At 39.5% G+C, this 16453-nt stretch overlaps 1 protein-coding gene across 2 annotated transcripts in view; it reads right to left on the bottom strand.

The window, feature by feature from the left end:
* RSF1 (remodeling and spacing factor 1) overlaps positions 1-16453 on the bottom strand; it is a 65060-nt gene that overhangs the window by 35750 nt on the left and 12857 nt on the right. Inside the window, exons 2-4 of one of the 2 annotated variants that reach the window (XM_075491230.1) lie at positions 6947-7038; positions 2428-2520; positions 1520-1725 (exon numbers count right to left, since the gene is read on the bottom strand). In XM_075491230.1, the coding sequence (XP_075347345.1) occupies positions 1520-1725; positions 2428-2520; positions 6947-7038 (391 nt within the window). The remainder of the gene's footprint in view (positions 1-1519; positions 1726-2427; positions 2521-6946; positions 7039-16453) is intronic. The other variant, XM_075491231.1, reaches the window with a different exon arrangement.

Below are 16453 nucleotides of genomic sequence, written 5' to 3'. Positions count from 1 at the left end.
CTATGCGTGCGAATCTCAGTGCACCGTAACTCCTTATTTAAACTGGACATCTAACTATAAAAAACAACACTTTGATGTATAATGAATTTGAGCAATGATTAAACAGAGTCTTTGTTTCCGTAAGAGGCCAGAATAATAAGGTGCCCACATTTCTTTTTTCAAAGTCAACCTTCAGCAATTTGTTTTGCCCAGGTTTACAGAAAAGAAGGAAGCCTGGAAGTGCCACAACCCTGAGATGTGGAGTCTCACGGGTTTAGAACCAGTTCAGATTTTACAACGTGTTACTGTGGTTTTCTGCTGTGAGTGTGGAGCGTCACAACTTTCCCAGCAGAACCCTGATTTCTTCCGCTTTTGGCATTGATCTCCAGAGTCTATAATGCACAGAGATAAAGATATGAGAAGAGAGATAAACACCGCTCAGCTCTTGATTGGTTTGTTTAGACACATTTACTTCATTCGCCCACAACAGCTGTCTAAATTTCACAGGTAGTAATGCTTATCATTTTATGGCCCGTTGATAGTGGTTTACACAGTTTTGTATGACTCCCTTGGTTACTAAAGTTATGGATATGTAAACAAACTGCAGATAAAAAAAATTAAAATTTACAAACAGAATTAAAAAAAACCCATTTGACTTTTTTTAGATCTATTTTTACATCTCTCTGTACTTTTTAAGTCAGAGTTGATTCTGCTGAGTTCAGTTTAAAATCCACTTGGACTAATAAAATTTAAAAAAAAGAAGTTTACATGGAGATAAACTAAAAATGGATAACTGGTAGATGTGAAACAAATTTCAAACTAATTCTTTTTCCAGTAAGAAAGATCCCATATACTTTGCATAGAGCAAGAAAGTGAAAAACAAAATGTGTTAACAAGAATCACAAAAAAAGCATAAATCTGAAGCTAAAATAACATTAAAATATTAACAGACCAATCTGCAGCAACTGAGACCCAGAGGCACTAAGTCATCTACACGTCAGTCTGCATCAACGTCACACACCTCATCTTTAGTGATCTAAGAGCTGAATACTACTCCAGAAGATTTTTCGTGCCTATTTGTATTGTCAACAGTTTTGTAGTTCCATGAAGTTAAAATTGCAGTGTAATTCCCCCAAGAACAAAACTATCCACTTGTAATTGTCTTAATAGGGCAGAAGTTAAAGAAGCAAGAGTCCTCCTCCATTTCCTAAGGCATTTAGCTGGCCAGCGAGCAATATGGAGCCATCGTCCTCAAGAGAGTCTTCTCTTGGTACCCTTTCCCTATATCCATTGCAGCTTGATTAAGCAGAAAACAAATTACATGTTGGCTATTACCAACAAATCAGTGAGTTATTTCTGTACATGGTTTTTCACTAAAACTTACATGTGAAGGCAGAATATCCCACTGTCATGAATCCTACTCTGTGAGAAACGGAGTTTTATTGAAATAAATTTTTGAACTCCAGTCACAAAGAGCTAAAAACCCCTATGAAATAAGAAAAAAAAAAAAAGAAAAAAGGAAATAAAAAAAAAGGAATACCTAACAATGCACTTCCACGTGGATCCATCCTGGTCATCCTGTTCTTCTATGTACATCCTCACATTATGCTCTTGATCCAGCTGATACCAATACATCAGGCCATCCTTGTCTCGACCGATGGGCTGAAGACGCATGGCATCGGCATCCTCCTCGTTAATTATATTCTTAAACTTCAGATTGTCATCAAACTGACATTCACAGAGATACTGAAAAAGTGAGAAAGTAGGAAGACTGTTAAAATATCAAAATATAAACAGAAACAAGAAAATCAGCTCATTTCCTTTCAGTGTAATTTGGAACTTCTTTTTAGGCCTCTCTCTATTGGATCTGTCAGTTAGCTATAGCTACTGGTTTTTTTCCAGACCATGTCATTTTTACAGGAGAGAATTTTTATTTGGGTGTTGTTGTTTTGTTTTTTTTTTTCTGGCCACCTTAGAAAGTTTATTTTTAAGGGGTTTTTTTACACTGTACAAATGATCTCATTCTACAATAAAACACATTCGTAACTTGGAACCAACCCTGACAGTTTTCTCAAGACTTGAAAAGATGAAGTCCCATCTTTGCCTTTGGAATTCAGACAAGCTTATATAATTGCAAGCTAATAAACATTTTAAAAACTGTACTGCACAGTCAAATAGCTACTGACAAAACAGTAAGTACCAAACGATTTTCATACAAAGTTTCATACCAAGGCTGAAAAACATGCGAAGTGTTGCATTCAGCTTGGGCCCAACCACTACCATGAGCATCGTGCCTCTTACAAGATCAGCTCCACATTTAATACATCTACTTACGGTTCAGTCAAGCTAAATTTGAAAGATGTTTAAGGGAGTGAGAAAGCAAAATCTCCCAGATATTTAAGCGAATATGTAAAAAGTCCTTTAGAAACCTAGTTGACGAATGTGTACCTTCAGAATCCCCAGTTTGCATTCAACACTCATTTCTAGGTATCCTTTTTTTTCCATCTCCCAAGCCCAAGTGCTGTTGAATTCTTGGCATATCTGTCACAAACCAAATAAAAAGATTGCTAGGGTTAGTGGAGAAAAGCAACTTTAAACTTTTATATTAATAGTACCTTACTGCAGTAACAATTATACATGATCTCTTCAGGACTGCAAGTCAGAAAGCCTCACACAAAAAAAAAAATTAAAACTGAAGTAGGTTGGGAAGCACTGGCAAATCTCCATGGAAGGGTATATCACTGAGGTCCTGAGTGCCACCAGCTTCTCTAAACCTCTGAAATTAAGCAGCACAACTCTGAACTGGGATGGTATCCTTGTCTTTGCTGGGCAAAATCTCCCATTTTTCTATTTCTGACTTGTCTATTTAGAACACAGATTCTCTCAGGTTGATGTGATTTCTTATTACATGTCTTTACAGCACTTAGCACACAAGCTGCCAAGCTCTCGTGGGGCCCCCAAGTCCTACAACTGTATGGCAGGTAACAAATGCAACTGATATTCACTCCACACCGTGGAATTATTATTCTTTAGAAAATGCTAAATATCTTGGGCCTCAAGCCATTTGATAAATATTTTAAAATATTGTAAGTATAGCCAATTTCAATTTACTTAAAGCAAATAAATTCAGTGACACAAATATGGGGAAAAAAAACCAGAGCACGAAAGAAAAGTGGCATTAGAGGATAAATAGATTGAATCAGCGGGAGCTCCAATAATAACGGTGGAGAAGGAATTCCCTCTCCTCCTAAACAACTCGGACATGCTTAAGACAACTCTGATGAACAGAGAAGAGCTGCTTATCCATTGAGGACACATAGCGGGATCTCCAATCAGTGAGGCTATTCCAGTGGAAATACGCATTAGGAGGCGAAAGCTAATCACAGCTACATCTCCAGTCAAGATCATTCTGAAATGCCAATATTGAATCATGACTGTCCAAATAAGCACACATGGTACCGCTGCCCTTCAGTCTGCAAGGAAGCAAAGCCCTGCTGAATGGACTCAATCAAAAGAGTGTAGTCTCCCCATCACCAAATTAGTATTAAACACGAGATACAGTCACTAAGCTACTTAAAAACTTGTAAATCACATCTGAAAGCAGCTTTCTCTGGAAACAGCAGCAAAAATAACCCTAAATTTCACCCACCAGAAGTACAGATCAGCTGATTTGCATTGCCAAACTCCACGGGGGCTACAACCAAGAAAGGTGCCGCTACGCCTTCTCTGTCCCCACGACCATGCCAGCTACCCTCCGCTATCCCTAGTACTGACACTGGTTCTTAAGTGACCCAAGGGTAAGCCTGCAATTAGATCGGCTCAGCCACACCATCTGACCACATACTCTGACTTTAAACTACAGCCTACGGAGAATGGTGAAGAGAGTGCTCTCTGGTCACAATGAATCCTGCTGGAGAGCGGTTTGTCCTGCTCCGAGGTTAAGGAACGTTACACGGGTACTTCTCTGATGCAAAGCCAAAGCTCACAGCGAGAGAATCGCTGCTCGCTCACAAAACAAGGTTACTCTCTCATTTTCAACGGTGTAACATGAAGAACACTGGGAAACTGTATGTCAAAACCCTTGAGAACGGCATGTGCCAGTCGCTGTTCATTACTTACTCATTAAGTATGAAAGCAATAATGATAAGTTTCATGTGCTGCGGAAGAGTATGATTGTCAAAGCAAAAGCTCAGAGACATCAGAGCTGATGAAGCATCTGTTCAAACCGAAATGACTACATTTCAACAATTAAAAACCAGACGATCGTGCTTTCTCCTGACAAGCACTGTCACAACCCTGAACTACAGATCTCATTGATTCAGGCTCCGCTGAAATGTTAGTCTCTGCCTTCACAGAGAGGGACGTTTCACACCGAACAAAAACCTGCAGCGTGCGGGAGCAGCTGGCTTCTGCATGCTAAAGAGTGGTCAGCACCTTCCCACCCTACAAGAAACGCTGAAACATATCTCTCAAATATTTCCAAAGCAGCTACGATGGCAACCAACACTTAGTATTACCATGCTCCAAATGTTCATTTTAAACAACGAAAACAGGAAGGTGGAAGACACAGCAGAGGAGTCTGCTTGGGTGGGACTATAGACACCCAAATTCTAATAATCGGGGCAGAAAAGACAGTGTGTTCAGAACATGCCGATTTCACGGCTGAAGGTTCCAGATGGACCAGTCCAGAGAAAGCTTATGGGTATAAAAACGCAAAATATGTTTGACAATAGTCAAGTACAGCATTTTGCCAGGAGACAGTGCAGTCTGCGTTAACTCAACTACGTGTTTCTCAAAAAACAGCTAAGCTGGACCATCGCTTTTAGTTCTTAAAACGTTTAGGACAAGCCAGTTCTTTACCTCGGTCATACACGACCACAGACATTCCTTGCGCAGAGAAGACAAGTCAGATTCCTGGAGCCCTATAGCCATTTTCTTCCAAAAAAGACTAGTGTGTATGGTGGTGAGCCAACTTGGGTGGTTCAGCATCGGAAGAGGGAAGGGAAAGAACTCTCCACTGCCACGTTCACTTCCTACCCCAAAATATATTCATCTGTCAAAATACCAGCCACAGCTCGGAGACAATTTTTTATGATGCTCTTTATAAGCATGACAGCCAAATAAAGCATATCTTATAAACAGTTGGTATATAAACAAAACATATTAATAATATATATATGCATAAATATTAAGAGCATGTAAGTTTGAGTGCCCTCCACTTAAAGTTTCCTCCTAAAAAGAAAAGAAAATGGTCACATCTAGAATGTGTCAAACCCTGTTTTATCAAAGTAACACATTAGTAGATTCTAACAAAGGAAAAACAGGTCAACATCGCCTCTTAGCGTGTGTCAATAACATGTCAAACAATACTGCAGGCATCTAGGAAGAATGCTCTCAATGGTTCCACACCTTTTCAGTTTTTCCTGGCTTTTGTGGCATTTCCCAATACTCTTCGTTGTTTTTCTAAATTAATTGTACTCCTTTGAAACAGGGACAACATTAGCATACCTCTCTAATTAGTTATATTCAAATTCCTTTGTTCTTCAAGGTTCCTTTGAACCACCGCCTAGAATAAGCTTCAAGTTAGCTCTGGAGACTGTTAAATGAAGTAGAATTTATTACCGCTTACTTGTTCTTAACAGGGGCATGTGGGAGGGTTTCCTTACACTTTCCCATCCTTTCAACGCCTGCTGCAGGAAGATTTTCCAAACTACTCCCTCATAAACTCATTTTCTCCCTCTGCTTTCTGCTTACCACACAAGTGGTAAGTGGCTTCAGTGGGCTACATAAGTTCGCTAGTCAGGGTTGGGTTTTCTCAGCTTGCTGCAATGGCTTTTTGGTATATGAAGGAATTTAACGCAATTCAGTAACCACAGTACTCGGTAATACACGAAGCACAGAAAAGTTACATAAATGATTACATTATTATTTTAAAGCACCATCATAAATACTTTATGACTGGTTAAGAGGTTAGATTTAACCTAAGGCCCTTCAGCAGGTTATTTCCTGACACACTCCTGGTCCTAAAAACATCATAATCTTAAGACTACACAAACCTCCAGACAAACCTCTGTCTCTGCAAAGCTTACAGATAGCACTTCAGGGGGCAAACTGCAACTGGATTGGCCAAGTGCCATTATTTGTATCGTCGCTATTACCATAACACTGTATTTTCAAGTAAGATGCGATCATGGCTGTACAGACAATACCAAGACTACATTTTTGTGGATTAAAAGACCCATGGAACATATCTAGAGGGGAAATGGTAACCTACTCATTTTGCATATCTGTGTATTTTTATCTTCTAAAGCAGTGCAAATTCTTTAAACTGAAAACTATTTGCACATAAGGTGCCAACAATGGCATAGCCACAATTAAAATACCAATCTAGGATTATGTAAAACAATGGGATGCTGTATTTTTACTGATGCATAACTACATTTGCATCTTAGCTGCACCCTTCTGAGCATGCAGATACAAATCACTGCAATACTTTCACTTATCGTTAACACATGCTACAAGAACTCCGTATGGCTAGTCCCTGTATGAATACCACCAAATCACAATAATTAAATCATATCCAGACAACTGATACACGAATGAATTGTTGCTGTGTAAATCTCTCTGCTCAATTTAGCCTGTTCGCAGGCTACTAAATCTCCTCCTTTATTTAGGGTCTTAATGCTCAAAAGAGTATTTTACTACCAAGTATGAAGGTGTACACTCTTTTACATGCAGAAGATATGGTCTGTTTGCAGAGATTTTTATTTTTTTTTTTTTTTTTTACACAAGCCTAGGCAGACAAAGTTAAGCTGGGATCTTATGCAACTGAAGTCTGGGCACGCACATCAATGTTGGCCACAACACAACCCCAGGCTCACTATAATTCATTCCAGGGATTGCTGACACAACGGCTCATCATAACCATATTCCAGCATTGCAGAATAATACAACGCGCATATTGTACCTTGATCAAATATTTTTCCCATCTGTCTGCTGTGACAGACTTCCCAATCTTTCTCATCAGTTTCAAGTGAAGCTCCACCAATTCTTTTGGAACTGCAGTATTGAGAGAGAGAGAGAGAGAAAAAAAAAAGAAGTTATGAAGACTGCTACAAATACACTTCAAGGCTAAACAGTGATAACACTGAAACACTGTTACAAATTGAGAAAGTTTAATAAAACATAGTAACTTAAAGTCTGCTGAAGAGCAGCCCCGCAACTGAGAGATGGAGGAAGGTTAATTTAATGGCATGGGTCTTTTTGCTTAGATTTACATTTAGGATGAGCATTGCCCTTCCTGCGCCCTTCCTTAAACTCAAAGAAACAGACCTCAGTGATAAATATGTAAAAATTCTGGCAGCATTAAAACCACAACTGGACAGGAACTAAGCCAGCCAAACACCTACAAAAATACTACCACGAGCAGCACACCTGCAGCTGCCTCCAGAAACCCCAAAGCCGACTTCTGCACCATGCCGGGAATATCACTGAATCCAAACTATTTTGGGCTGGGTGCACAGTATGGGAGAAGTGTTCCAGAGACTCTGTCCTCCCAGGTGTAGCTTTGCTATATACTTACTCTCTTTTGTACTGGAGGGACAGAGAGGGACTCCAGAGCTGGGGCTTGAGGGATGGAGGCCAGAACTGCTGCTGAATACAGCTGCACCAGTACCATCATAGAATTAAAGTTTTCCAACCAAATTTTACTTATCTCTTAGTGTATGCTCCTCAGATACACCTTCAACATCTCCTCTTAGCTCCCGTTGGTGATTTATAAATCAATCTGGCACCACCAAGTGGCAAATTTGCAGAACATCAATTTTATAAGCTAGAGAGTAGTATAACTTTTTAAAAATACATAACTGATAATTATTAATGCAACTATACATGCCCAGTGACATGAGCTTTCTTGTTTGTAATTTGTCAAGAAAAACAAATTTATTGAGAAATGAACTAATCTGTTTTTAATTTGTTTGTAATTTATTGAGAAATTAACTTTTCAAGTACTTTTATTTCTGTGCTCTTTGCATACAATTTTATTTTCTGAAAGCATTTTCATTACTCTATGCACATGCGCTTTAAAAATTTAAAACCCATGATTTGATCATAATTTCCAGTTACAGTTTTTCTGCTGGTCCAGTAGCACTACTTGACGCAGGATGAACAGCTGGGACACCAAATGTGTTTGTTTGAAACTAGACATTACTGAGATGCTATTTCTTTATCCAACATTTTAGTTTCTGTGTGAATCTTTTCAATATTTAATTTGATGTCACCTAACTGATATTTATCTTTCAAGCAAATGCCTCTCTTTACGGGTGAACACAGTGAGTTGGTAAAGTACTAGTTTGATGAAAATGCTTGTGTTATTTCAGAAGTAAATCATTGCTGCTGGTTTGCAACCAGAAATTTAATACACAAACTCCTTCAATAAATACGTAAAGTAGCAGCCTGGTACCCAAAAAGACACGTCCTTTAAATGTAAATAATTCATAAGCAACTCCGAACTAGCCCTAACTACTTCTCTTTTATGCCATTTATATTATTTCCATTACCATTCCATTCCATATTGAAGAAACCTAGCACATCTCCTCCTTGGTTTTCCTGAAAATTGATGCATTTCATAATTTTAAAGTACCACATCTTTTAAAAGGAACAAGATCAAAGGTCTTAACCCTGCCAGGCACTTGGCACTAACAAAATTAAGCACAAAGCACTTCATACACATACACAATTCTATCAAAGTCAACTCGTACAATTACACCTCAGCTTGGGTTTGTGTGACATGGAACCGAGCCAGAGTATTCAAAATCTTGCTGGATCAAAGCTTTTGTTCCATGTCTTTTTTTGTTTGGTTGGTTTTAATCAGATCTCTTTTTATTGGATACATACTGATTGGAATCCTAGTTTAAAGAAGCGTGGGTGATTTGTTTTGAATAATCAAATCTCCAGTCACCAAAAAAATCTTTGCTAGAGCATTAGTCTTAGAAGGAGTGGAGAATTTTTAAAATTCAAAAATTGGAAAGTAATTTTGCACACCCCTGGTCGGCACTTACTGTGATTTGTGTTAGTACCTATAGAAACCTCACTTCTCTTCTGAGATTCCAGCATTTCAGCTCTTGCATTTCTAGGATCTTGATGATGTATCAATGTGGTTATTTTCACAAATAAACCTCACAAAACATTTCAGATTCATTCTCCATTTATTTATTTATTACCCTTTCGAGATGTTTTTCGTGTATTGTAACAATACTAATGATTGGATCTCCAGGCTGGCTTTTCCCCAGTTCCCTAGTAAGCGCTCGGAGGAATCGCGCTGCGCTTGGAGGAATCGCACACTGTCCTCTTTGTTCTAAGGAACGAGGTGGGAGTTTCGGAGAAGAAAACTCATGTCCAGTTTGCAGGCAGAAACGAGGGAGCGTGTGAAGCGCAGCCTGACCAGCCAGGGTGCCTGAACTACAGCAGGAGCAGAAGCCTATGGGACTGAGAAACAAACTCTGCATTGAAAGCAAACTAACTGTAAATTATGTATGGATCACATGCAGCAGCGTACATCTCACTTACCCAGAAGGACCAGCTCGGGGAGGGGTGGTGGGAAGGCTAAAGAGTGGTAGAAAATCCATCCCTTCCCAGAACGCTTACTTGGCCAGGAGCAGAAGTGCACTAGTAAACGAGACTAATGTTTCAGTCGTCTCGGAAATGTGTTGAACCTCCGTAACTTTAAATTAACTTACTGTTGTTCAGAATATAGAGAGAATTCTTGACAAGGGTTCATTGAAGTGGGACATCAATAAGGTTCAACACTCTTCTAATCCTACTTGTAACATACCAAAGATAACGAACATGAGATGTAATTACTTTTGGGTTGTGGTGGTGTTTGGGTTTTTTTAAACAACAACAGTAGGCTGTCATCTCCTTTGTAAAATATCATCTCCATTCAAGTGGAACCTGCAGCACGCATTTCAGGAACTCTTACAATCACCTAATAATGTTTTGCATTTGTTAAAGTTTTGCATAAGGGAAGGAACAATAGATACCATCTTTCTTGCATAATAGCCATTCTGTGTAAGGTTTTGGCCAAAAAAAGTGTGATGGAACATATACAAAAAAAACCCTAAATCGGAATGATATTCTCAAACTTTTATGAAACTTTGATCTCTCTGGAAAGTAATACAGTAGCTCTCTAAAACCTTCACAGAATACACTTCAGTGGTGGAGAAAACGCCAGGACTCTGTGCACAGGGCTAATAAAAATTGCACAGCACTATTTTAAAAGAAAAACTGTTTCAAAGAATCATGTATAATTAAACCATGGTGCCATCTGCTAGATATTCAAAAATATAGACTTTTCATAGGAAGAAGCCATGAGTCAGAAAGAATGAGTCACTGTATAGACAATTATAGGGCTTCTGGTGGAGTTTAGCCCATTTGTTAAGCCCTGCACTTTCCTGGAGGGCAGGCTCTTGTCTGGGCCTCATACGGTATCCTTTGAGCACCATTCTATCTACTCCAGCATTTCAGGGAACATCCCATACCTCAGTCACACATTTCTAATAAATTTGGGAAAGACAGAAAACTGAAACAGAAGAGAAAAAGTACGAACACGTGGAAACCCCATCATTTGGTTAGAAAAACTGTAACTTTTAATCTGCGGTTGTGCAGGTGTTTGAAAGAGCTGGTTGTGGGTACCTATTAACACCTTCCCATATAACCATAACCCCATTTCACCTCTACTTATTTTCCCTGCCAAAATTAATACGCTCACAGCTGAACACTCCAGAAATAAAGGAGGAAAACAGAAAATGTAGATGACAGACAAAGCCCTGAGTCTGGAGGGAGAATAGGAGGAACTTGTTATTTGGAAAATGATTACAAATAAAAAAGCTTTGTATCAGATCTGGAGTGCTGGATGCGGAGGGGAAGATTAGAACCACGGTGTGTGCAGTCCCTGTTATTGAAGTGGATTGCAAAACCTGTGCCTCCCCTCTTCCTCCACAGATAAGGGAAAGGCACACCGAACCCCTCACGCTGTGAGGACATTGGGAGAAGGGAACAAGAAATAACTTTTTGGGATGCAAAGACTGCTGGCAGTTTTCATGCTTCATGAACACAAACAGGTCTTCCCAGTTACACTACTAAAATCTTTTTCCATGCTAACTTGTTTTGGCAAGTGGAAGAAAAAAAAAGTGACTCATAAGATATACAGGGCAAATATTTCCATTAACAGTTTGCTCTTTTTCACCTTTCTGCCTTGACCAAAATTAGCTCTGCACACTAGGACTTCGCTGTCAAAACCACGCTAAGCAGGTGGGAGCTGAGATCGACGGGATCATTAATAATCTCCCACCTCCCCTTCTTTTCTACTAAGGGAAGCTAGCCCACAGTAACCCATACCAAATTGATGTGTATTAGCTACTGGCAGCCTGCACAGAGTTTAATGGCAAGCAAATACAAGATAGCTTCCACCATGTTCCGCTCCCTCCGCTGTCAGTGCTGAAGGGAGCCGTACTAGCAGCACGTGCGAGGGCAAGAGCATCCACTCAGACACTGGAGAAGAGTTACTATGTGGTCAGTTTACCCTTTAGCCCATCACACAGTAACCATGCACTTCATTCCCTTTACAGACAAGCCCTTACGCATAAAGCTACTTAAAACCAGTCGGCTGCATCCCTTACGAAAGGCACAAGAGTACCCAACAGACAAGCGACCACATTTCTAACGTCTTTAATATTCTCCTCCACTTTTGCGTGCAAGTCTGAAGTCCCATGAACAGTTTGAGGCAGCAAACACTTTGTCTTCTAGGTTAGTTTCAACCAAAGATAAGTTCCTCATCTGGGTCATTAAATAGCTAGAAAAACACTTAGGAAAAGAAAGGGGACAGGATCTCCTTCAGCAGCAGCGCTGGTTTATGCCAACAAATATTCTCTAGCAACTAACTTGTTCCTTATCTCAACTCTTAGTATAAGGAAAATGAGAGATCCCTATAGTTGGGATGTATTATTAAGAAGTTTATAGACCGTAGAGAAAAATGATGGCCTCCGTATGAACTTGGCATGATAAATGGAAGGACGAAACCTCTAGTATGAACCGAGCAAGAAGTTACAGTGAAGCTCTGACAAGTAACTGTGATAATGAGCCCCACGTTCAAGCAGCAAGCTTGGCATAAAAAAATCTGAAGCATTTGACCTCTATAGTGTTTCCCAACATGAAAAAGCAGTAGTTCCTGTTCCAAAGGACAATCTAAAGATCTTATTTTCCAGCTGAGTCACTTGATGAGTATTATAATCCCACCTCCAAGTTGTGCACCCATAAAAAAAAAAAAAAAACACACACACACAGAGGAAAGGGGAAAAAAAATGTAACCGCTCTGCCTCCCAAGTGAATGAAAAGAGCAATCAAACATGCTGTAATGAAACCGAAGATCAAAACAGAAAGAACAAGTCACCAAGTAGCAGTTTTATATCCTGTTCCTAGAAAGATTTTGGCAGGCATTAAAAACAAACCAACCACGCTCACATTTAAATGACTTTGTTATCCTAGGAAAGTGCTTTGAAATCAGGATGCTCAGCAACTAGATCATTTTCATACAGATATCTGAGTACCTTTATATATCTTATCCGTACCAATACCTATTAGAAGACGCTCTGCTTGCCTGGACTATTCAGAGCACATGCCATTCTAACATTACTCAGCAAAGTTAAGATTATCTTGCTGATAAACCCCCTCCAACCCATCCCCATGCAAGGATCCCAGCTCACCACCTCTTTCCCTGCCGCCTGCGAATGAATTGTGACCAGCATGGATAGCGCTTTGCACTGGGACCAAAAAGCCTTTTCCACCCCCAGTTCTTTTAGCAAGTTGTGTCACCAACCTAACAGACCTTGCTATCAGAGCTGCATACCGACTCCACTGCATTAGTCCTCCCTGCAACTGGGATGTGACCTTAAAATTCAGCTCTAATTTTAGCTATGAGATTATTTTCAAGTATTTAGAATTTATCACCTCTTTGTCAAAATTGTTATTGAGCACCTCCCATTTTTTTTTTATTCTACCCTCTTCCATTGCCCACAAATCAATCTGATTATGCTTGTGCTCTCTAATGCCCACACTACCATCAGTCACCTTCTCACTATACCTGAAACGGAGATTAAAAAAATCATACACATTGTCATCAGCATAACTCTTGAAGCTGGAGTTAAAGACCAGCTTTAACAAAATCCCTACATAGCTGTTTTTCAGCAGCCCTTTAGCAGTTAGAAGATGGTTTAATCTTTCACAAGGCCTCTCTATTTCATTCTCTGGATATTAAGTTCCTAGCAATGTTGGGTTTTTTTTAAGCTAATATATTAAGCAACAGCAGAAAGGTTAACAAAAGCAAGACTGATGTTAGAATAAAGCATAAGATTTAGGAAGAAAAGCATGCTGTACTGTGCAATGAAAAAGAAATGGAGGTAGAAAAAGAAAAAAGGAAAATTACTTTGAAAACAATGCAGGAAAAAATAGCACATGATCTATTTTAGAAACTGGAAATAGCCCAGGGAAGGAAAGACAGCAAGTAAAAGCCCAGTTTACTGCCACAAAAAATGTACTGAATAAAAAATGGGCTCAAGTCCACAAACTCTGGACACACGAGCAGCGAGTGAGAAAAATCAGGCTGTGGCAGCAATGTGCAAACAAGCAGACTGCACTGAAAAACAGGTACTGAAAACATTTCGAATTGTAACAGATTGCCATTGTTCACAGTTAAATCACTTGCAGTGACCACACCGTGCATTTCAACTATCAAAAATCAAGAGCACTTGACTTGCTGATCCTTAATTCATGCATATGCAAACACTTGACTCTCTGAAACTGCGGGGACCACAGCCTATAAAAGCAAAGACACGGCAGCACAAGGTTCTTTCATTCTGGCTAGCAAAAAATCAGGAAATAAGGTCTTCTAAAATGACTCTGGGATTCTCTTGCCTGCTGAGGCATCTCAGTCTCCAATATGACCGAGACTTTCAGACTATGACCAGAAACTCCTCCTCATTTCCTTCCTTAGCACTGAACTGTGTCATTATAATTCTCAAATAAAGAGTAGGTGTGACAAAGGTTCAAAGGTAGTCACGAAGATTACACTTTCGCAGTGGACTCTGGAGTGCTTCACAGCTCCTTGGTGCAAGTCTGCACCCCCACGGCTTCCCCATACACTGGGATAAGTCCACTTCAGAGAGATTTTAGTAGTTTGGGTTTTTTCACTGGAAGACCACCCAGCAGGGAAGAGTGGCAGTGGATGGACTCAGCATGCCCAGTTTGGGCACTGGGAGCCAGCCTTTGGAGCATGTTGCAGAATACACTTACCCACACCGCAGAGATGTAAGAAGATGTAAGGTGCCCTGTTTTGCCTGTGTTAGGCACCAAGGTGTCTTACAGAAAGCACAAGCAGAGTTAGGAGCCCTAGTAAAAAAAAAAAAGCGGGTTGATCAGATGGGATTCTTCAACTCTCCAATAGGAAATGCTGAAGAGGCACATCTCTGGAAACACAACCCCTCTCCAGACAGGTCAGTAGCAAAATCAAGATTTACACCCAGATCTCAGCCTGTACTGAGGCATCTGCTGGCCATTACAGTGATGGGAGACCCGTTCACACTTACCAAAAAGGATGTAAGCGAAAGAAGTCAAGACGGCACCATTTACCTTTTGATCTAATGCTAAGCAGTTACATAGCCATTCAAGAAATGGTAAAATTGAATTCAGCGCCTTCGTTCACTCTCAGAAGGTTCAAAATTACAACTCCCACTCCTAGGAGGGTGGCCCAGCCACCAGACAAGCAGCTAGAAAAGAAGTGCAAGATTCAAGGGCCCAAAGAAACGAGAAGAAAAGGAAGCATGACTCTAATTCCTGTGAAAAAGGAGCCTGAGCTTTAGTCCCTACTCCTAGCTCCCCGAGTTATGTAGGTATTTTGCCATTAAAATCTTGGAAAGGGCAGCAGTATAGCAGTAGGATTCATCTAAGCAAATGTAGATATTTACACCTGAGCTAGTTCCATATAATCCATTTCTAGCCCACGGAGAGAAAGACACTTATAGGAAGAGTCAGCTCATCCTAAAGTAAACATCTGAGCTCTGCTAAATACATTTGGTGAGATTAATTCTGTTGTAGAGCGTTTGGCAAGTTTTTCCAGTGAAAACCACTGTATGTAAGGACTTGGGGAAAGGTCTTTGGAATACAGGAGTGTTAGCAGGTACTGGGGGGTACATCTCGTTCTTAAATGGTTACCTAAGCTCTTATGCTCCCCTTTAGACACAGAATTACCATTGCAGATCTGACCTTAGTTCATAAGGTTTATCCATGCACAGACAAGTCTGGCAAACAAAATCAATTCTCTAAGCATGGCAGCATTTAACTTCAAGAGAAAGAGCATATACCCTGTTATATTAAACTACATTAAAGTATCCTCAGTGCAGTGAAATAGGTGAAAATCTAGATTAAACATATGAACATAGAGTTGCATATATCACTAGTTAAGGAGGCTTCAGCTTCATTTAGTTTTATTCAGGTAACAAATTAACAAGCTTCTTTTACTGTGTTCTGTTAGAGGGTAAGTTGAATGCAAGTCCTTTTGTAGTTCATTATATGAAAACAAGGACGAATTTAAATGCTTTTTAATTCTTTACTTTGTTTAGTTACTAGAAACATCACGCTGGTGTTAATTTTGCTAAATTTCACAGGTACTGTCCAAGAGTTTTCTCCAGCATTAACAGAAAAAGGATGTTGATTATACTATAAAATCACTTTCTCCCACATCTCTCACTTGAATAAAAAGGCAATATTAAAAAAATCAGAGCTGGCTGAATAAAAATCACTTTTCTAAAACAAGTTTCATTCCCAAGGTTAGAGGTTATCGTTCCTCAGCCTTCAGCAGGGGAAAAAAAAACAACAACAACAACAAACAAAAACCAGAAATATTTATCCTTTTTCATATATCAGATGAGATCTACTATGAAGATATTACTGCCCTTTTTCATGTTCAACTTTAAAAATAGCGTGTTTTTTCTCCAGGCACTGGTGAAAACCTGATCCAACCTGCAATTCAAATAAGTCTCATTTATACTCTGGGATTCACCATTTCATCTTTCATTCACCCAACAACTTTACTGAACGATATCAACAGGTGAATGTTTCTTGGCAGTTTCTCTGTAACTTTCAAATATCGCAGACACCTTTTCTTGAAAACCTAGTCCTGCAAACTTAGGTCTCCCAATAAAAAAAAATATTTTTAGTTTCCTGGGCCCTAAAGAAGTACAAGAATGTAACCATGCTACGAAGATGTACATTTTATATTTTGCAAAACATTCAGCAGTGCCTAATTTCTGTAGAAAAATTGAGTACTACTCAGTAAGCGTTCAGTATTTTACAAACAGTAGCGTTATGTGAGCACGAGTTTTCTTTAAGGATCAGCACAAGCAAACTTTGAACGTGAAGCCAA

This window comes from Mycteria americana, chromosome 1 (assembly GCF_035582795.1).
Source record: "Mycteria americana isolate JAX WOST 10 ecotype Jacksonville Zoo and Gardens chromosome 1, USCA_MyAme_1.0, whole genome shotgun sequence".
Taxonomy (NCBI): Eukaryota; Metazoa; Chordata; class Aves; order Ciconiiformes; family Ciconiidae; genus Mycteria; species Mycteria americana.
This window is presented reverse-complemented; position numbering and strand designations above follow the sequence as displayed.